Source organism: Bison bison, unplaced genomic scaffold (assembly GCF_000754665.1).
Source record: "Bison bison bison isolate TAMUID 2011002044 unplaced genomic scaffold, Bison_UMD1.0 scf7180017859304, whole genome shotgun sequence".
NCBI lineage: Eukaryota > Metazoa > Chordata > Mammalia > Artiodactyla > Bovidae > Bison > Bison bison.
Window position 1 is genome coordinate 947634 of NW_011489876.1, and position 23271 is coordinate 970904.

A 23271-nucleotide genomic window follows, 5' to 3' on the forward strand; every position below is an offset into this window, starting at 1 on the left:
CCCGCCTGCCTATGCAGGACACACAGGAGACATGGGTTCTACCCCTAGGTCGGGAAGATTTCCTGGAGGCAGGCGCGTGGCAACCCACTCCAGTATTCTTGCCTAGAGAATTCCATGGACAGAGGAGCCTGGCAGGCAACAGTCCACAGGGTCGCAAAGAGTCGGACACGACTCAGCGACTAACACTTTCACACTTACATATATATACATATATAAATATGTGTGTGTATATATATATGCATGCTAAGTTGCTTCAGTCGTGTCCGACTCTTTGCAACCCCATGGACTGCAGCCCACCAGGCTCCTCTGTCCATGAAATTTTCCAGGCTAAGTGTGTATATATATATCTATATATAACTGATTCACATTGATGTATGGCAGAGACCATGACAACACTGTAAAGCAATTATCCTTCAATAAAAAAAGTTCACACCTAGCACATCATCTCTGACAATTCCAGGAGACCAGGCTTTTTTTCCAGAATTGATTCATTTGAGCAAAAAGAACAGAGTACAAAGTACTCTGTACACTTAACTGTTTAAAAATGTGATACCAGTTTTCTTACAAGTTGTCAAGAAGAGTTGTGCCCCAAAGCATTTTCTCCCATGCTGCACTGCACATCTCACCCCGCACTGCAGAATGAGACCCGCCTGTTTAGTCTGCTTCCTTACATGTTCCTTACTCTGTCCGCTTGGCAATATTTGGGTTGGAAACACCACAAAGAAATACTTGAAAAGTCTTTTTTCAAATATAAGTTCAATAAAAACATTTCTATGTATTACATTTTGCAAAACACACTTAACTTCAGGAGAGTTTAGATAGCCAATTAAGCATTTTTATCCCTTCTTTACCACGGCTTGGGCAAAAATCTTCTATGGATGAGTATGAAGAACTAAATTCCTTCAGATGCAACCATTCACATCTGGTCAGTTTTAGGCTTAAAGAACAATTCAGTTCAATGTAGCAAAATGCAATATTTATATTTTTTGCAATATATATTAAATTTTTGCCAGGTATGTCTAGGTCCTGGGAATACAATGGCATGATAAGATACAGCCCTGCCTGGAGGAGTAAATGAGATACAGTGTGATAAATGATTTCAGAGATATAAGCACAAGGAGCTAGAAAAGTTTTGCATAGGATGGCAACTAATTCAATCATGGGGCTTTTAAAGATGTCGTAGGAGAAGTGATATTTCAGCTATGAACTAAACTTGCTTTTTTTTTTTTTAAGAATCTCCATACTGTTTTCTATAGTGGTTGCACCAGCTTACATTCCCACCAACAATATAGGAGGGTTTCTTTTTTTTCCCCACACCCTGTCCAGCATTTGTTATTTGTAGAGGTGGCTCAGATGGAAAAGAATCTGCCTACAATGCAGAACAGGGTTTAATCCCTGGATCAGAAAAATCCCCTGAAGAAGGAAATGGCTATCCACCCCAGTATTCCTGCCTGGGATATCCCATGGACTGAGGAATCTGGTGGGCTATAGTCCATGGGATCTCAGAGTCGGACACGATTAAGTGATTAACGTTTTCAAACTTTCATTCTGCCTGGTGTGAGGTGGTACCTCATTGTAGTTTCGGTTTGCATTTCTCTGATAATTAGCAATGTTGAGCATCTTTTCATGTGCCTGTTGGCCATCTGTGTGTCTTCTGTAGAGAAATGTCTATTTAGATCTTCTGCCCATTTTTCCATAGGATTGTTTGGTTTTTTGTTGTTGATTTGTGTGAGCTGTTTGTTTATTTTGGAAATTAAGTCCTTGTCGGTCCCATCACTTGTAAATGTTTTCTCCTAGTCTGTAGATTGTCTTTTCTCTTTGTTTATGGTTTTCTTTGCTGTGCAAAAGCTTCTAAGTTTGATTAGGTCCCATTTGTTTACTTTTGTTTTTATTTCTGTTGCCTTGGGAGACTGATATTGGTATGATTTATGTCAAAGAATGTTTTGTCTGGCTGTATTTTTAATAATTCAAGCAAGAGCTCATGATGGCCTAAGCTGGTACAAGTGGTAGTGAAAACAGAAGAAAATAGAAAGATTTGAGACAGTTGTTAAAGAATTTTTAAGACTTGGTGAATTACTTAAAAGAGTAGAGAGAGACAGTCAAGGTTGATAACCCTGATTCCTGCATGGGCCATGGGTGATGGCAGTGTCATTTGCGGAGTTGGAAGTGTAAGAGGAAGAGGAGTGTATTGGGTGGAAAGAGAGAGAGTGAGAGATGATGACTTAACTTGGAACATTCTGAGCTGGAAATCCCTCTGGGTCTAGAATCAGGATGACAACCTGAGCTGGAGATTTAGCTTCATGACTCATCAGCATGTGGTTGATACTTGAAGCCATGGAAGTAGACAGTGTGGATGAAAACAGCCAGCTCATCCACCATCTATCCATACATCCATTCATCAGAAAAGGAATTTCTGTGTATTCTCCAGTGTGCATGCAGTATACGTGTGAAAGTTTGAAAGTTTAGTCTCTCAGTTGTGTCCGACTCTTTGCGACCCCATGGACTGCAGCCCAGCAGGCTCCTCTGTCCATGGGATTTTCCAGGCAAGAGTACTGGAGTGGGTTGCCATTTCCTTCTCCAGAGGATCTTCTGACCCAGGAATCAAACCCAGGTCTCCCACATTATATGCAGACACTTTACTGTCTGAGCCACCAGGGAAGTCCCTATATGTATAATTTCTCCTAAACAGTGAAAATATCACACGTTTCTTTTTCTCAAAAAAAAAAAAAAAAAAACCCACCACTGAGGAGCCATCATCGTGAGGCACTTTTGATTTCTGTCTTCACCACTTGCTCATAGGGTTGAGTGGCTCTGGCCAAAAGGATGTTTCCTCAGCTCTGTTCTTTTGCTCTTTTATTGTGAACTTCAATCTGAAAGACACACCCACCCCTGAATCCTCCACGGCGAAGTCTGACATTCAATCCTAGCCTGGGGCTCTGGTTTACCATCAAAGCGTGAGTGGGTCTTATTCAGCCTTTCCCAAGAAATTGCTAAACGCTGTTTCATTAAATGTGTGCCAGAGAAGTATATTTTTCTTATTGTTTTTTAAAAACCAAGAAAGAACCAAAAAAAACTGTGAAACAAGTATCCCCAAATTCATGTATGGTGTCAGGAAGATTGAGAACAAAATGACTAGTGTTCTACAAGCATAAACAAGAAAAATGGAAAAGAATTTTTTCTTTAAAAAAGGAAGTCCCTAGGTATACCTACGGCTAATTCATGTTGATGTACAGCAGAAAAACAAAGCAATATTATAACGCAATTATCCTTCAATTAAAAATAAATAATTTTTTTAAAAACCCTGATATTGCTATGAACTGTCAGATCAGGTAGAGACTTCAGATCAAAGATGATTTGAACTCAAATGTTGTATTCAAACTACCCATTCCCCACTGAAACCACTAAATGGATACTATATCAAATTCTCTATGAGTGCTGGAAGCTGAGGAAGGGAATTGCCCCCATAACTGCGACTCACAGGGTTGATGCGATACACCAGTAGCCATTGCTCTGATGACAGTGGCCCTTGTGACAGAGGAAGAGAGCTGTGCGCTGTGAATGTCATCTTATGACACTGCCAGGAAGCTAAGGCAACTATGGTTATCCTGTGGGAGAGTCAACATCACCTGTTCTTTTCTAATTTATTTTTATTTATTTATTTTTGACTGTGCCACACAGCATGCAGGATCTTAGTTCCCCGACCAGGGATCACACCCACGCCCCTACAATGGAAGCATGGATTCCCAACCACAGGACCGCCAGGGTTAGTCCCAACATCACCTGATTCTGGCCTGTGAGCTCACAGGGATGGTCCCTCGGAGGGGCATCTCCCTGTGAGGTATGCCCCTGGGCTGCCTCCTGGAGTGTATGCAAACCACAGACCGTGGTTTTCACAATGATCAGTTTAAGGTGACCAAAGTGTGTCACCCTTCTGGTGAAGGTTCTGAGGAGCAGCAGCCCTTCCATCCTTGAAATCTCCAGAGTTACAGGAGCCTTTGAAGAGCAATCATCTTCTGAGTTGCATCTAGATGCACTGGGAGAGTCAAGAGGCAGAGGTGGTGACAGCTGAGAGCAACACAGCCTCGTGTCCTCCCGTTATGGGTGCTCAGTTATTACCATGCCTGTGGCATCACATGGACAGTTATTAATATGTACATAAGGATTGAATAGGCTTCCCAGGTGGCACTAGCAGTAAAGAACCCACCTGCCAATGCAGGACAGCATCACAACCCACTCCAGTTTTCTTGCCTGGAGAATCCCATGAACAGAGGAGCCTGGCACGCTATAGTCCATGGGGTCACAAAGAGCTGGACACGACTGAGTGACTGACACAATGCTGCATCAGTTTCCTAGGGCTGTCCTAACAAATGACTGTGGCTAGGTGACTCAAAACAACAGAAACTAATTAGCCCACTCTTCTGGAGGCCAGATGTCCAAAGTCAATGTGTCAGCAAGTCCGTGCAGCACCTGAAGGTTCTGAGGAGAATCCTTTCTCGCCTCTTCCTTGGCTTCTGGGAGCACCACTCCAATCTTTGTCTTCACATGCTCCACCTGTGGCCTGCTCCCCTATGTCTGGTTCTGTGACAAATCCCCCTCTCCTTTCTCTTTGGATACCAGTCACTGGGTTCAGCGCATGTGTTTGGTCACTCAGTCATGTCTGACTCTTGCGACCCCAAGGACTGCAGCCCACCAGGCTCCTCTGTCCATGGGATTTTCCAGGCAAGAATACTAGAATGGGTTGCCATTTCCTTTTCCAGGAGATCTTTCCGACCCAGGGATTGAGCCCGTATCTCCTGTGTCTCCTGCATTGCAGGTGGCTTCCTTACTCGTTGAGCCATTGGAGAAGCCCCAATGGATTCAGGGCCCACCCTAAATCCAGGATGATCTCACCTTAAGACCTTTAACTTGACTCCATCTGCAAAGACCTTATTTCTGAACTCACATTTTCAGGTACTGGAGATGATGACTCAGACATTTCTTTTTGGAGGCCGTTAATCAACCCACTCCAGCCACCAATACTAAAGATTACCCTACATTCTGTGTCCCACTCGAAAGGATGCCCAAGAAGTTGTCCAACATAGCTTATCAGAGGTTCTAAGACTGAGACCAAACGACATTAAGGCACTCTAATAATAACATACTAATATAAATGTAGACACAGACAGAACGTAGAAAGAATTCTCACAGGTCAATAATAAACAATTGAAAATGGTCAAAAGATTTGAAGAGGCACTCACGAAAGCTACACATATGCCCAATGAGCATATGAAAAGATGCTCCACATCATCACTCATCATCCGAGATTGGTCCATGGGAGGCCCAAAGGGGCTCAGAATTACAGGACTGTAAATTAAATAAGAGGCTTTCTACACCAAGTCCCCTACATACAAATGAGATCCATTCCAAGACTGCGTCCGTAAGTCCAGTTTGCTCATCAATCCAACAAAGTTAGCCTGGGTACCCAACTAACACAATAGGCTATATAGTACTGCAGTGTCATAGGTTTATAATACTTTTCACACAAATATTACATTAAAAAAAAAACAAAAAATAAACATTTTTATTCTTACAGTACAGTACCTTGAAAAGTACAGTAGTGCCAGCTACATCACCGCAGCTTTTACACGGTATAGGAGAGTGCAGGTTCAATTCCAGGTCAGGAAGCTAAGAACCCACATGCCTTGCAGCCAAAGAATCAAAACAAAATGGAAGCAATAGTAACAAATTCAATACGGACTTTAAAAATGGTCCAGATTTTTAAAAAATTAAGAAAGCAAACAACAACAACAAAAGAATATCTAGTAGCTATTTATATTTAGAGTTGTGGTGGGTTAGTGTCTGCTTCCTTACCTTCGTGCACAGGTCTGGAGGTTGGCTAGAGTCACTCAGTTCTGGCCCATGCATCTCCCTGCAGTCAGCTAGCTTGGGCATGTTCTCGTGATGGAAATGCACAGGTGCAGAGTACAGGTGGAAAGACTTGAGTATTTTTCAAGTCCCCATTGGTATCCAGCCTGCTACCATCCCACAGGCCAAACAAGTCACCAGCCTGCACCCCAGGTCAGGGTGGTCACAGGAGGAATTCGCAGCTGTACGACTGCATTTTGGAATCGATTCAACATTAAGAATGACCAAGGCCTTTTGCCAACACAGTGCGTCATGTTTATTGGGTGATTCACAGGTCAGGAAAACACACGAAGGGGAAAGACCGGAGGCCATCAGTCATGTCAGGAAACAAACTATTTAGCAATTCTTAGCTTCAAGTGTTGTCTTCCATCACAGCTTGAGGAAGATGGGCCAGTCCCTGACAGAGCGGTAGCGGGTGCTGTTTATTTTTAGCAACAAGAAGCACATACATTTATTTAACCAGTGACTTTTAGGACAATCAGCAAAAGAAGAAAACTGTATTTCCATGGAGCCAAGACAAGAAAATCATTTATACGAATTAAACTGATACAAAATACATTATAAAGAGAACCACACATACAAAACTCATTAAGTTGGTCAAAGAGCAAGAATGCCACAGAACAACCACGCTGAGAATACTGGTGTGAATTCATTTCGGTTATGAAACTTATGTCCGAGAGAGTGTGAGTTATCACATTTACTGAGGTAAAGGCACAATCACTTCCACATAGTTAATGGGGAAGAAGCCAGATTCCCCATGCAGAATTCCTTCATACCAGTTTTCATCTATTTGATTGGTTAATGTAATGATGTCCCCTTCTTTAAATCCTAGTTCTCCTTGGTTTTCAGGCTCAAAGTCATAGAGACCACGACAGCAGGGCTGGTCCATGGGAACGTTAGAACCTGTCCGCATCGTGTGGAGACAAAAAGCAAATGGTTAACATGACGGAGCATCCGTGGGGTGCTGCAGAGACCAGGAACAGCAGGCCCCTGCCTGCCTTTCCAGGACAAGGCTGGCTCGGCACCCACTGTGGGCCCTGCACTTGTGGCCTCTGCCCTCCTCAGCTCTCCCTCCTCCCCTAGCTGACCTCCTGAGCGCATGGCTTTTCTCATCAGTTCTCCTAGCCAGAAAAATTCAGGCCCAGCCCCTGTTCTTTAAGCAGCTGTTCAGCTCTGCCTGAAGCCCAAGGGAGGTGCAGAATTTTACAAGGCCTAACTCCTGCCCTCAGGGAGCTCATAGTTCCTTTCTGGAGAGTGGACAACACATGAGAAACATCTGAAGAACAAAGATGAGGGACTTCCCTGGTGGTCCAGCGGTTCAGACTCCATGCTTCCAACGCAGGGGACGCGGGTTCAATCCCGGATCAGGGAACTAAGATCCCCGCGTGCCACACAGTGTGGCCAAAAAATAAAATAAATTGATAAGAAACCAAGGCTAAAACAACAACAACAACAAAACAACAAAGACGAGGTAGTGTATCACCTATAACTCAGAGAAGAAGGAAGCAGAAAAGGCCTGGATGATCAGGGCCATATTCCTAGAGCTGGTAACCAGGGGGTGGAACATGGCAGGGTGTGAGACTAGACAGACAAGAGCAGAATCTCTACAGACCAGCCTGCAGCCTTGGGATTGTTGTAGCAAGCCGGTAGTTCTCAGGACAACATTTTTAACGTAATTATTTTTTCATTTCAAAACCAAAACTAAACACGGTAAAAAGAGAAAGACAAAAAGAGACAGTAAATACATGCAAAATTGAGAGAATAAATACATGCTAATGAAGAGGTGCGTGTGTGTGTGCTAAGTCATTTCAGTCCTGTCTGACTCTGTGTGACCCCATGGACTGTAGCCCTCCAGGTTCCTCTGACCACGGGATTCTCCAGGCAAGAATACTGGAGTGGGTTGCCATGCCCACCTCCAGGGGATCTTCTGGACCCAGGAATCAAACCCACATCTCTTACAACTCCTGCATTGACAGGCAGGTTCTTTACCACTAGTGCCACCTGGGAAGCCCCAATGAAGAGGTTACCAGTGTTAAATTAACGTGATGGCATAGAAGTTTCCAGATAACTTTATGAATATATTTGTGTATGTATTTAACATATAGTTATTTTCATAAAAGAATATTCCTATTATATTACGATGAACATTTTCCAGGTTACTTTTAATTACTGAACAGCTGTCAACTATATCAGGATAACATAATTTCTTTATTGTTTTGGTCGCGTGGTGTGGCACATGGGATATTAATTCCCTGACCAAGGATCAAACCCCTGTTCCCTGAATTGGGAGCTCAGAGTCTTAACCACTGGACCACAGGGAAGTCCCTAACATAATTTCTTTAACTGATACCCTCTTGTAGGATATTTAAAGGTCTTCCTTTCCTTCCTTCCTCTTTCTCTCTCTCTTCCCTTCTATATTCCTTCCTTTTCATTTGCCCATTTGTTTCCTCTTGGCATTCATTGGTAACTCTTTGAAAAATATCGTAATATATGTGTATTTATAAATATGTACATTTAATTCCTGAGGGTAAACTTCTAGAAGGAAATTAGCTCTTCATAGACATAACTTTTTCTAAGACTTTTAAAATTTACTACAGTATATTTTTCTATTTTCTTTGTCTTAAAAGTATTAGGTGCCCCTAATATTTATGGACTTTCATACTATAAATATTAACCTCGTATCTGTCATGTTTGATATATACACTATTTCCAGCTTATTATCTGTATTTTTTTCCCTTTCATTTTGTTTTTGGAGTGTGTACTGGGGGTGGGGCAGGGATGGGGGTTTCTGTTTTATTTTGCCATCCATGCAGAAATTTTAAACCACATAAGCAAAGTGATGAAACTTTCCATTCATGGTTTCCCTTCCACAGTTATATATAAATATTCAACTAAATTTATCCCAGTAATTTTTTAAAATTAATTTTTAATGTGAAGATGCTCTCCTTAAATCCATTTAGATTTTTGCAAATAAAGATATTATATATTTTTAATAATGTTTAAGCAGCTATCTGAATGCAATTTATTAAATAGTAATAATCCATTATTCTCAACTGATTTCAATCCTACTTTTGTCTTATGTGCACTTGGATCTATTTTAGCATTTTCTACTTTCCCCACTGATGTATTTCAGTAACTGTACCACACCATTTTAAATAGTCTAGCTTTAAAGTAAATGTCCCTTAGACTGCAAGGAGATCAAACCAGTCAATCCTAAAGGAAATCAACCCTGAATATTCATGGGAAGGACTGATGCTAAAGCTGAATCTCCAACACTTTGGCCACCTGATACGAAGATCCAACTCATTGGAAAAGACCCTGATGCTGGGAAAGATTGAAGGCAAAAGAACGGGCAGCAGATGAGATGGTTAGATAGCATCACTGACTCACTGGACATAAATTTGAGCAAACTCTGGGAGATAGTGGAGGACAGGGGAGCCTGGCATGCTACAGACCATGGGATTACAAAGAGTCTGATACGACTTAGCAACAACAACAAAAAGTAAAAGTAATTAGTAAAGCAAGTTCCTCTCTATTACTCTTCTACCGGCATCCCTTAGAGATATTGCAGATTTGGTTCCAGACCATTGCAATAAAGCAAACATCTCAATAAAGCAAGTCACACACATTTTTTTGGTTTCCCAATACATATAAAAGCTGTTTACACCATCCTGTAAATAGCATTGTATCTAAAAAAACAATGTATACACCTTAATCTTAAAATACTTTATTGCTGAAAAATGCTAACCATAATTTGAGCCTTCAACAAGTCAATCATTTCTGGGGGTGGAGAGTCTTGCCTTGGTGTTGATGGCTGCTGACTTATGAGGGTGGTGGCTGCCGAAGGTTGGGTGGCTGTGGCAACTTCTTAAAGTAAGACAAGAGTGAAGTCTGCCTCATGGATTGACTCATCCTTTCACAAACAATTTCTCTGTAGCAGGCAATGCTGTTGGATAGCATTTTACCCACAGTAGAACTTCTTTCAAAATTAGAGTCAGTCCTCTCGAACCCTGCTGTTGCTTTATCAACTAGGTTTATGTAATACTGTAAATCCTTTGTTGTCATTTCAACAGTCTTCACAGCATCATCAGTAGATTCCATCTCAAGAAACCTCTTTCTTGGCTCATTTATCAGAAGCAGCTCCTCATCTGTTCAAGTTTTGTCATGAGGTTGCAGCAGTTCAGTCACATCTTCAGGCTCCACTTTGAATTCTATTCATTCTCTTGCTCTTTCCACTACATCTGCAGTTATTTCTTCCACTGGAGTCTTGAACCCCGCAAAGTCATGCGTGGGGAATGAAAGCCACTTCTGATAATGTTGATACTTTGACCTCTCCCCATGAATCACAAACATTCTTAATGGCAAGCAGAATCCCTTCCAGAAGGTTTTCCATTTACTTTGCCCAGATTCATTAGATGGATCACTATATGTGGTAGCTATGTTGTTGTTCAGTCGCTCAGTCGTGTCTGACTCTGCAACTCCATGGACTGCAGCCCGCCAGGCTCCTCTGTTCATGGAATTCTCCAGGCTAAGAATACTTAAGTGGGTCCCCATTTCCTTCTCCAGGGGATCTTCCCGACCCAGGGATCAAACCCGTGTCTCCTGCATTGGCAGGCAGATTCTTTACCACTGAGGCACCAGGGAAGCCTCACGTAGGCAGAGTAGATTTAGCATAATTCTTAAATGCCTTAAGATCTTCAGAATGGTAAATAAGCATTGGCTTCTACTTAAAGTCACCTGCTGCAATAGCCCCTAATAAGAGAGATACTCTGACCTTTCAAACTTTGAAGCCAGGCACTGACTTTTCTTCTCTAGCTATCAAAGTCCTAGATGGCACCTTCTGCCAATAGAAAGCTGTTTCATTTACACTGAAGATCTCTTCTTTAGCGTAGCCACCTTCATGAATTATCTTAGCTAGATCTTCCTGATAACTTGCTGCAGCTTCTACATCACTTGCTACAGCTTCTACCTCAGCACGTGCTACTTGACCTTGCAGTGGTTAAAAATCCACCTGCCAATGCAGGGAACATGGGTTGAATCCCTGGTCCCAGAAGATCCCACACATAGCAGAGCAACTAGGCCTGTGTACCACAACCAGTGAGCCTGTGCTCTACAGTCTGTGCTCTGAAACAAGAGTTCCTTTTCCATTTCAATTTCCTCTTTCTATTATTATGAAACGTTCTTATTCCTCTACCCATCCAGACTTTAAGTACAAGTTGAAACAAGTTCTGCTAGAGACTGTGTTCTTTCCTCAACAAGTCTTTCCCAGCCAAGTAAAGAAGAAGATAAATTTGGGGCTGGTCAAATGAGAAGCTGCTTTGTCCAGGGGAGGGGCCAGTAAGTGGCAGAAAATTCAGCCAGCAGCACCTATTCTCTGGGGGCGGGCCTCCCTCAGTGCCACCCTCAGTACCACCCCCACTGCTAACCTTCCACCCCACGTGAGAGTGAGAGCCAAGCCCCACCCCGGCACCTCGCTTAGGGAGCATCTGTCAGTGAAGTTCCCCAGTTGGACTGAGATGGTCCCCTCTTGCCTTCCTGCTGCAGTGGTTCTCAATCTGGAGGCAGGATAAACACCCTCTGCCTGGGCTGACCCCAGACCAATTAAATCAGAAGCTCTGGCAATGGGACCCAGACACTGGAGTTTACAAAATTTCTCAGGTGTTTCCAATTTCCAAGAGAGGTTGTGAACCACCAGCCCCATGGCCCTCTTTTGCTCCAAGTCCTTTGGCAAGAGGCTGGGAGCCTCTGGAAGCTAGCGGGGGAAGGGGGGTGGGGAGTCATGGCTGGGGAGGGGAGGCTGTTCTTCCTCTTCAGGTGGGAAGCTCCTTCCCAGGTGTGACTTCCAGGTAGGTCAGCATTTTAAAATCTGGGCCCCCTGCCTCATTATTTCTAGAATCTTCCTGATGCTTCCAGCATGTAGACGGCTCCTTCCAATGACAGAACCCTATCCCACCCCAAGTTTGTATATTCCTTTTGTCGTAATGACAGGAATTGGGGATTGTTTAGTCGCTCAGTAATGTCCAACTCTTGGCCACCCCATGAACTGTAGCCCACCAGTTTCCTGTCTATAGGATTTCCCAGGCAAGAATACTGGAGCAAGTTGCCATTTCCTTCTCTAAGGGATCTCCCTGGACCAGAGATCAATCCTGTCCCTCTTGCATTGGCAAGTGAATTCTTTACCACTGAGCCACCAGGAAGCAGGAGGATTTAAATAGGGGGCCTGGTTCATGATCTTGAATGTTAACAGAATAACCTTCACTGATTTCAAAGCATTAGGGAATTGTGTGTTTCCAGACCAGACTTTCCATTTTCCTTTAGAAATACAGCTCAGATCTAGGTGGGCTGGGGGGCTATGGGAGCTGGTCACTGAAATCCTGTAGCAAGTCAACCTGCTGAGTCCAAGTCAATTCTACTAGTGAATAACTGTTCCAGAGTGGTCTATTAAAATGATCAGTATTCTTCTGTCATTTCTTCCACTACCAGTTTTTGACACAGAGGGAGTCAACTGCCAAGCCTCATGATGGTTTTGGGAGGCATTTTCTGGAACACAAAACGCCCGTGCTAAAAGGGTCTTTCGTGGTCTTCCACAAGCTTTCTTTTTGAAGAAGAGGCAGTATGTGCCCCTCAGAGGTCACAACAGCCTGGCCCCAGAGCTAATGGCAAAGCCAGAAAGATACCAGGGCTCCGCCTGTGACCGCCTCTCCTGATGTCACCTCCTACATGCTCTATGCCGCTAAGTCTTGCCAAGAAACTTCATAGGCTATCACACTGACTACAGGGCTGTGTGTGTGTGTGTGTGTGTGTGTGTATACATATGTTAGGTTGGCCAAAAAATTAGTTTTGGTTTTTCCATAACATCGCATGGGAAGACCCGAATGAACTTTTTGGCCACTCTATTTTTCCTTCCATTCACTTTGTAAGCTACCTGTGATGACTGAAATAAATACTAAATGGCAGACATGCACTTATCCCAGCCCCCGCCTATGCATGCAGACGTGTGCCCTCGCTGCACACACGCTCTGAACCAGTGGAGGGAGAGACACATCCCTCCCGTCTCGCTTCATTTACTCCAGGTGAGGGACCACTGCCACACTTCCCACTTCTGTCTCCTAAGAGCTGGACCTCGACCAGCACTCACATCACACTCCATCAGCAAAGCAACCCCAAACGTGGCGTCTGTCCCAAGACCCAGGAGTGGAGAGCCCCTGGGCAAGAGTTCCCCAACTCCAGTGAGGTGTGAGTGCTGGGTTCTTCCCAGCCTCTCCACTGTCCCCCCACCCCCAACATCCACCCACTGAACACAGTTCTTAACAACAGTGCAGGCACCAGGTAGGTCCACCCCCAGCAGAGCTCGGCCCACTGTTCTGAACTGTACATGCAGCAAGATGATATTGGGAAGTATCATCTGATGCCTTCGTCATGCTGGGTCGTCTTGGCCGTCTGGGGCCCCCAACCCAGAAAGCCATGGCCTTCTGTACTTTAGGGAGAGAGTGGAACCCACACATGAGGGAGCGATGTTTAACTGGTAAGTTCCAAAATAATGCCATTTCAGTTGTGAGATGGTGTGGACGCTGAGGCTTTCGGGCTTTCATGCCTGAGCCTTTTATGAGATTTGAAGCTGGGGTGGGGAGCGACTTCTGGGTTCCAAGGAACCAGAGGTTGAAGAACTCGGAGCACAGAGATTTGTCTTACAAGCGTGGGGAGGGAGGGACTGTTTCTTGCCACCAGAAAAGAGACAAGAGCACCTCCTGGAATCAGGGAAGAGGTGGAAGAAGACAGCAGTTTGAAAAGGCTGAGATGCTTCCTGATCCCACCCTGGGGTGGGGGTCTTGGCCCCACTTCCCACTGGAACTGTAGGAGAAGGTAGGCTTCAAAGAGCTCTAGACTTGGGGGTGCTGAGCACAGTGGAAATGGTGGGTTGTGTAATTAAACAGGCGCTTCCCCTGTGACTCAGTGGTAAAGAATCTGCCTGCAATGCAGGAGATGCAGGTTCGATCCCTGAGTCCAGAAGATCCCTTAGAGGAGGGCATGGCAACCCACTCCAGTATTCTTGCCTGGAGAATCCCCATGGACAGAGGAGCCTGGAAGGATACAATAGAGGAGGGCATGGCAACCCACTCCAGTATTCTTGCCTGGAGAATCCCCATGGACAGAGGAGCCTGGAAGGATACAGTCAACAGGGTCGCAAAGAGTCGGACACAAGTGAAGCCACTGAGCACCCTCACATGTAATTAAACAGAGAGGGTGCCTGAGGGGGTCACCTGGGCCTCATGCACTGTGAACACATCTTCTCAAGACCAGGCAGGAAGTGAGGAAGTGCTGAGGGGGCATCTGGACCAGAGATGGCCTGGGCGTGGGTGCACAGGCTCCCAGTGCAGAGGTCCAGTAACCCAAGGGCAAAGCCTTGGGCCCCTGACCCGGGCCCAGACCTGGTGTGATAAGTCTCCTCTGTGGAAGCAGTTAAAACCCTGACAAGCTTCCCCACCCATCACCATGATGTTCCCTAAACACCCCCTGTACCCAGGCAACATCTTGAGGGTACAGAAGGAGGTAGGAGAGAGCCTTGGAGGAAAAACCAATAGCCCTGGCAGGAAATTTTAGCTGAACTGACCAGGTTTAAATCCTGAATCAAGCAAGCAATAAATGGACAGTCTGCACTTTCTATTGGAAGAGACTGAGTTACCTTGAAATGGCCAGATTACGTTTTTTTCCACCATTAGAAGAAATGGAAAAAAGATTAATTTTTTTTTTCTTTTGGCCAACAGTAGAAATGGAAAAAAGATTAAGTTGTTTCCGCCATCGGTCTGAAGGGAGGCTCACGAGCAAGTTTGGTTAAAGAGGAATCGAGTTTGTGCTCGCTCCGTGACAGTGTGTGAACTTTCCCTCTGCACAAAAGACAGGGCAGTGTCACCACAGATGGGACGCTGGAAGTGAAGGCAGAAGAGGTGACATGTTCTCAGTGGGATCTTTTCAAACTGGCCGTGCTTGGCGCAGACCTGTGCAAGGAGCCTGAGCGCCCAGCGCCCAAGGATAAGCTGCACCTCTACCCAGATCTTCCCCGAAGAAAGGAGGGGTCCCACCCAGCACCGCATCTTTGCTGAACACCCACTTCCCTTTCCCCTGGGACCTTCCACCACCACCTCCATGTACAAGCTTTCTTGTGCACGGTACTTGGCACCTGAACCCGCTGAGAATCTGTGCACGTGAGCTCCTGGCAGCCGAAGCCCCAGCCCCGGGCCATCCAGTGAGGAGGCTGCCTCCTCCTGCCCTGGCCGGGGAGTCTGTGTTTATTTTCTCTCACTCCTGAGGCCTGGCTTCACGTAATGTGAGAGCAGAGGTGGGGAAAACACAGTCTCTTCCTTGTTAAGGCACTGAAACAAAGATTATTTTAACAGAGAGAAGGGAGTGTCCCTATTGAATATTTATTATTCAAGCTCTGTTCCACACCATTAGGGAGTAAAAAAAGAGACCCAACCACAAGAATTTTAAGGAAGGTGGTCGGTCAGTCAGTACTGCATCGGCAACATGCAACAGGTCGGGAAATCGTGTTCTCTCTAAAAGAAATTTCACTCCCTTCTGGGCAATAATGTGGACCGGCTTCTGACAATATTTGGTCCCCTCTTGTTTTAACAGAAGGAAGATTCTCTGGAGACTCTTCTCTGACTCCAGCTTTTATCTCTTCAAGTCCCTGATGCAAAGGGCTACTCACGTGAACAGAACTGCCAGGCACATTTTATTCTGGTAGCCACAGTCCCACAATGAATACCACAGTCCTGGTCAGCTGGAGAGATAGAAGACTAACCCTCAGTTTTCAGTATTTACCATGTGCCAGGAAAACATTCTAAGTGCCTATAAGCAAACTTAATTCTCAGAGGAACCCTTTGATGAGGTACCATTTGTCATTATTGTTGTTCGGTAACTCAGTCGTGTCTGACTCTTTGTGACCCTATGGACTGTAGCCCACCAGGTTCTTCTATGGATTTCCCAGGCAAGAATACTGGAGTGGGTTGCCATTTCCTCCTCCAGGGGATCTTCCCAACCCAGGGGTCGAACCTGCATCTCCCACAATGGCAGGCGGATTCTTTACTGCTGAATCACCTGGGAAGCCTGAGGTACTATTATTTCCCCCAATGTGATGTAGAGAGAAATTGGGGTTCCAAGCACTTAAGCATCAGTGCTGAGATCTGACCTCTATCTAGGTCCAGAGTCTGAGCTCTTGATCACCGTGGCATGCACCCACTCTGAACATCGTTGGATGCTGAGTTTATGCCCACTAGGTTTCTGAGCCAACTGCAGTCAACGGGGTGGTCCATCAGCTGGGTTGGAAAGAACCATGGGTCCTCAGCAGGGCAGGCTCCTGGAGCTCCCAGGCCTGGGATGCTCTTCGAGTGCTCTCCACCTTAATCCTTCTCTGATCCTAGAAGGTCTGCCCACATCCCACCCACCCTGCCAGTCACTGGAGGGATGCCCTTCTGGGCCTTACTCGCTGTGCAGCTTCAAAGTGAGCAGCTCAGGCTTCAAAAATACCATTAAGTCCCTATACATACGAATGAGTTCCATTCCGAGAGTGCATTTGTAAGTCCAGTCTGTTCGTAAGTCCAACAAAGTTAGCCTAGCTAACCAACTAACTCATCAGCTATATACTGCTGCTTTTACACTTGCTTCTGGACATTCGGGCTTGAAATAAAGACACTGCACTACTGTCCTCTACACAGGACTGTACGGTAAAGTGCACACAAGCACAGCTCCTTGTGGAGGATGCATGCACGCGACAGTGTATGCCAGACATGAGAAGTAACTTGTGATAGCTCTGATTGGAAATGCGAACATTCACATCTTGGAAAGTTCCCAACTTGAAGGTTCATATATATGAGACTTAGTGTAACAAGCAAAAAAAAAAATGGACATCTATTCTGGGTGGTGGGTTAGACCCCAGCGTAGAGCTGGTGTGCTGGTGTCTCTGCAGCCTGGCCACCTCATGTGCTCCCTCCCTCTCTCTCTGCCACCAGCCAGGACCTGGGAGCCTGTTGTCGAAAATATATTTCTCGCCCTGACTTTGAAGAAGATCAAGGAGGGAGCAGAAGTGGTAAGAGGGGCAGGGAAATCCTTCTCTCCGTGACACTAAAAGTCACAGCTCTTTTGATGTCCTTGAATTTGCCGTATTTTCAGATCACCCAAGGAACCCACTGCACTCTTGTCTCCTCTGGTGGCCCTGACTTCAGGGATTTCATTACCTGGAAGCATCTGGTCAGAGCATCACAATCGAAAGGCAAGCGACAACCCCCACTCCTACTTTGTGGTGAGCGGGGAAGCGGATGGAGAGAGAAGTAAAATTCATACACCTGCTGTCAACATGCGTGCCTATCAACGTACAAGGTACAGAGTCTACAGAAGCTACTGACCTGAGGAGGGTTCTTTGTCTTTTAGTAAATGCCCCAAACTGCTGTGCCTTTTAGAGATTTTGTTCCTGCTCTTTATAGTGTTTCTCTTGCCTCCCTTGTCATCAGGCTGCGACCTGTCACTTTTTCCTGCCGACAGTGGGCCTTCCCGGAGCAGTCCCCCATGCCTTTCTAATCTGCTCCTTCCAGTCTGCTGTAGGCTGGGAAATCAGATAACCAGTTATGAAACGTTAACAACTGCTGTGTCCTGGGCGCTTACACTATGTAGCAAGTACCGTGTGTGCCCAGTACCTCTTATTTACAGGATCTGATATAATCCTCAGAATAACCCTCTGCAGGTAAGGTGAGAATTCCTATTCTTTTGATGACAGAATTCTGACTGAGAGGGATGGAGCAAAAGCCAGGACTTGGGCCTTCCTCTGAAAGGTAGGTGACACCTGTCCTGGCTGGGTAAGCCTGTTTTCTGCTCACTTCCTGGTCTCAAGTCAGGAATGCAGAGGTGTCTGCATATGACTTCTGCTACCCATGGGGAGAAAGGAAGGTACCTGACAGCAGGTGGAATGGGCAGCCAGTTAGGAGGAGTATGGTCAGCCACCCAGAGACTCACTACACCCATACCATCTAACTAGAGAGTTCATCTCTTAACGGGTTGGGCCCAAAAAGGACTTGGAACTTTCAAGTCTATTTCTGCTTTAGACTCAAACACTGAGTGTGTACCCTGGGCCAGGCACCATCTCTCTTGAATTAGAACCAGCATATCTGGTTCAAGCTCCCTTCAAAAGTTGTCATTTTTTTATTGATCAAAAATCTCAAGCTCTGGCAGCAAACATTTTTTTGAAGCTAACACTTTTGCTTGAGCTGACCCAGATACAGCATTGGTATATAACTCTGATGAATACTACAGAACCCATTTTTGTTCAACATCTGTAAAGGACTATTTTCGTTCATTTGGTAAGACCATATGAGACAGACAGTTTGGATCCCTGGGTTCTAGCTCTGGGTGAGGTCACCTCTGGACCCTGGTTTCCTTACCTGCGAATTTTACGTATAGATCTATGGCTAATGCCATGGACAGAATGTCTGTGTACCCCCAATATTCAGATGTTGAAGTCCTAATCCCCAAAGTGGTGGTATTAGCAGGTGGGGATGTTGGGGGATGACAAGGTCATGAGGGTAGAGCCCTCGAAAATGGCATTAGTGCCACCAGGGACAGACGACAAGAAGACAGCCATCTGCAAACCAGGAAGGGGTCCCTCACCCGACAACGAGTCTGCCGGCACCTTGATCTTGAACTTCCCAGACTCTGAAACTGTGAGAAATAAATGTTGGTTGTTTTAAGCCACTTGATCTAGTATTTGTTATAGCAGCTTGAGCTAAGACAGTTAAGTCATAAACTAGTGAGTATGGTCTAGTAAAGGTTTATGAATAATCTAGAAATAAGAACTCTGTATTTATCCATAGGAGATGTGATTTGTTAAAATAACTTGTCAGTGGAACTCAAGCTTAATTATTATAATCTATAAAAATAAGCACCTGTAATTTGTTTTTACCTTAATACCAATCCTCTACCACTCACAGATTACAGGAGATGGATTTAATTAGTGATGTTTGTGCCCTCCTCCATTCACTAACAAAGCTTTCCCTTGTGTACCAAGATGACTTGCACAGACTTCTCGGAAGCTGTGGCCCATTATTTAGCAAAGTTTCCTGGGAGGTGAGCCCTCTGCTACAACCGGGTCCAGGGCGTGTGGGTTGCCTTTGCCACTCTGAGTTAAGGGAAAGGAGAAGACGAACAGCGGCCTTAATCAGAGGTGGCTTCCTGGCCACTGGCAGGGGGATCAGTTTGCAGACGGTGTTTTGCTTGGCCGGCTCCTTGCTTTGTACAGTGTGGATTAGTTGCCAGTATTTAAAAATCAGGAGATTGCACATAAATATGTGATTTCTGGCTTCTCTTGGAAAAATCCTAAGGGCTGGCTATCCTTGGTCCACATTCTCGGGCAACAAGCGGCTGCAATTTGGACAGGGTGAGCATTTACTCTATCCGCTACAGACTCCTCTGCCTGCGGTGCTCCTGACTTGGAGGTCTGCAGTCAGACATCACTGGCCTCGCTGTTTTCTCGTTGTTGTTGTTGTTTAGTTGCTTAGTGGCATCTGACTCTTTGTGACCCCATGGACTGTAGCCCACCAGGCTCCTCTTTTTCCCAGGCAAGAATACTGGAGTGGGTTGCCATTCCCTTCTCCAGAGGATCTTCCTGACCCAGGGATTGAACCCATGTCTCCTGTTGTTGGCAGGCAAATCCTTTACCACTGAGCCACCTGGGAAGACTTTCCCATAATCTGGCATCAGGATTTGCACCTGAGGCCACACCCACTCAACAACTCCAGAGGGGGTGTCACCCACGTGGATTCCAACACAAGGCCCACTGGAACTGTGCTCCATGGCCGCTCTGTTTGTAATCCTTGGAGACTGACTTCACTTGACTATTTTTTTAAAAACATAAGTACATAAATGAATATTTAGATAACATTATTTTAAGTTTTAGCTTAAAGACCAAGCATATCATTGTAGAATATATGCTAAGATTTTAAAATATGCATCTGAGATAATAGAACCATTTCAGCCAAGGAGTATTAAAATTTTGACAACTAAATTGGAAATTATGTCCAACAGGCTTTTCAAACACTCTTTTTACAGACTATTTAGCAGAGTTACAGGAAACCATCCCCTGCAGCAAGAAAACTTTTCCCTCTGAAGCTTTCTTGAGATAAAGAATAAAAAAAGGACCCTTCCCCCTTTCTCACATCAATGCCTATTGATCAAGAATAATAATCAGAGCTCACACTTTAATTTTTAATAGTATTTTTTAAAATACAGAAAATATAAAAATGTTCAGTCTGTGCACTTTGCAAATTTGTAAGAATGCTGAGTACTCATAAAAGATAAATTTTGAAGCCACAGAATTTAGAGCTGGAAAATAAACCTGGAATGTATTGAGTCCAATCACTTCATTTAGGAACAAGTATAAATCAGTCCAGAGATGTTAAGAAACTCTCCCAAAGTCACACAGCAAATAAGTGCCAGAATTCTGAATTCCAACAAGAGACTCCCATTTTTTGCTTATATCTCTGACTATAACTCTGACTCTGAACTATTACTGATAATATACAGACATGGAGACTGCAGACAGGCTGATGGCAAGGGAAAAAAAGACCAAGGAAAGAGTGGGAAGGACAAGAGAGAAAGAGTAAAAAAGGACCTGCTGACCGAGCAATCACCGTTGTCACTGCTGTGTGAAATTTTAATTTCCTCTTTGGAAATTCGGGTTAAAAATACATCCATTTCTATTTGCAGAGTGCTCGTCTTCTTTAAGTTTCACACTTCACACTTTACTTCTGAATAAATGTTTATTTTCTAATGTAATCCTAGAGATTTCACTCCAATGAGGGGAAGGACTTAAGCCCTAGACATTACATCCGAGCCCCCTAAGAAGTGTCAAGGAATTTATAAAAAGTCTCTTTATACCCAAAGGGAGTTAGAATGTCTTAATATACATCATTTGAGAGATTTATTTCACCTCGCTCTGAAATGCCTGGAGCACATGTTTGAAACCCACACTTGTTCACTCATCTTTGCCTTCCACATTAACGTCAGTCTCAGTTTGGTCCATATTAACCCTCAGTTGTGATTAGACAAAGTGGCGCCCTCTTTAAGAACCGCAGTGCAAAAGAAAACCTCCTTAGGGACTTCCCTGGTGGCACAGTGGATAAGAACCCACCTGCCAGTGCAGGGGACACAGGTTCGATCCCTGGTCCAGGAAGATCCCATATGCCATGGAGCAACTAAGCCCATGCACCACGCCTACTGAGCCTGTGCTCTAGAGCCCAGGAGCCGCAACTACTGAAGCCCTCACACCTAGCGCCCATGCTCCGCAACAAGAGAAGCCATCGCAATGAAAAGTCCACGTGCCGCAACTAAAGAAAGCCCGCTTGCAGCAATGAAGATCCAGCACAGCCAAAAATAAAAACATAAATAAAATTAGAAAAGAGAAGGCCTTCATAAATAAGTGAGTTGATTTAAAAATGTACAATGGCCTCTGTTCTCTAGTCTTTACATTTAGAATTCAGCAAGTGACGACTTACCCAAGGTAGGGAAGATGCCTAAGCATAGGTCGCAAGTTCCTTTAATATTTTCCTGAAAACCAAGGGTTTTCTGGGAACGACCCAGGCACACATTTTAGCGCGAAGACTTTTCTTGGCCTCCCTTTCTCTTTGGGGACAAAGAGGCAGCATACTCCGATGAAGCCTCATGACCCCACACTCAGGGGCTTGGACAGGCAGCGGTTTCTCCTCGCCAGAGCCTAAACTTGGATTTTGTCTGCAATCCATCATTTCAAGATGTGATTTCCACCACCACCCCCCTCTCCCTTTTTTGGCTCACTTTATTCATTCTCTTAAGTACCTAGAAACCATATTATCAAAGATTCCATCTTAGTCCCACCATGGATTCAGCCTAATTGATCTACGTCCTTTCATCTTCCCCCACCTCTGTTTTTTTTTTTTTCTTTAGAAAGAAGAAATGATGAAGAAAATGTTCTTGGAATTCATTTCTGGCAGAGTCCTAGGAGCTTTGCTTTAAATTGTTAGTGAAATGCTTGACATTTTTCCTTTACTTTATAAACATTATGTGCAAATCATTCAGAATCCTAATGGAAAGTAATTTCCCATTAATGCCGGCTATAAAATGCCATTTTCTTTTGAAACTGTGCCTTAGAAACAAACAGTACGGGACGCCTTCACACTCGCAAATTCTACCCACGAATCAACGAGGAAGCCCAGGGCTGGGGATGGGGACTAAAGTAGAGGCAGATGTTACACGGTGGCATGGCATGCAGTGTGCTATAATGGAGAATCCAGTTGTGGATACTGAGCCTTCCTAAAAGCCATCTTCTACACATCTGTGATCTCTGGCTGACCATCACCCAGCTAACAACTTAATCTGCCTGGGGACTGAGCTACTGGCCAAGAAGGAGGGGACAGAGTACTACACACACAGTCTGGATGAGGAGGCCAAGGAACGGACTGTCCTATCACCGCTTTCTTCTTCCAAGTCAGATGCGTACAACAGACTCCCTTTGCAACCACTTGCTGGCCCGATTCCCTCCGATCAAGAATCTTGGAAAGAAATCTTTCCTGATGCTCTTGAACATTTGCTGACATTCCCCAGTATTATTTCTTAACAAGATAAAATGAAAAATCTGTAAGATATAGAACTACCATATGACTCAGCAACCACACTCATGGGCATATACCCAGAAAGAACCATAATCCCAAAAGACACATGCACCCCAGTGTTCACTGAAGCACTATTTACAATAGCCAGGACATGGAAGCAACCTGGATGTCCATGAACAGATGAATAGATAAAGAAGTTGGAGTATGTATAGACAATGGAATATCACTTGGCCATAAAAAGGAACGAAACTGTGCCATTTGCAGAGACACGGATGGACCCAGCGAATGTCATACAGAGTGAAGTAAGTCAGAAAAAGAGAAGAACAGATATTGTATATTAATGCATATATGTGGAATTTAGAAAAATGTTAGAGATGAACCTATTTGCAAAGCAGAAATAGAGACACATAGAGAACAATGTACAGACACCAAGGGAGGAAGGCAGGAGTGGGATGAATTGGGTATACACACTACTATGCAATGGCACCCCACTCAGTACTCTTGCCTGGAAAATCCCATGGACGGAGGAGCCTGGTGGGCTGAAGTCCATGGGGTCGCTAAGAGTCGGACATGACTGAGCAACTTCACTTTCACTTTTCACTTTCATGCACTGGAGAAGGAAATGGCAACCCACTCCAGTGTTCTTGCCTGGAGAATCCCAGGGGGACGGGGAGCCTGGTGGGCTGCCATCTATGGGGTCGCACAGAGTCGGACACGACTGATGGGACTTAGCAGC

General features: G+C 44.7%; 1 protein-coding gene across 1 annotated transcript in view; it reads right to left on the reverse strand.

The window, feature by feature from the left end:
• Positions 1 to 6136: 6136 nt before the first annotated feature.
• The window catches only part of SH3GL3 (SH3-domain GRB2-like 3), a 55109-nt gene continuing 37974 nt past the window's right edge, over positions 6137 to 23271 (reverse strand). Inside the window, exon 8 of the mRNA XM_010830925.1 lies at positions 6137 to 6807. Coding sequence (XP_010829227.1) covers positions 6602 to 6807 — 206 coding nt within the window. The 3' untranslated portion in view covers positions 6137 to 6601. The remainder of the gene's footprint in view (positions 6808 to 23271) is intronic.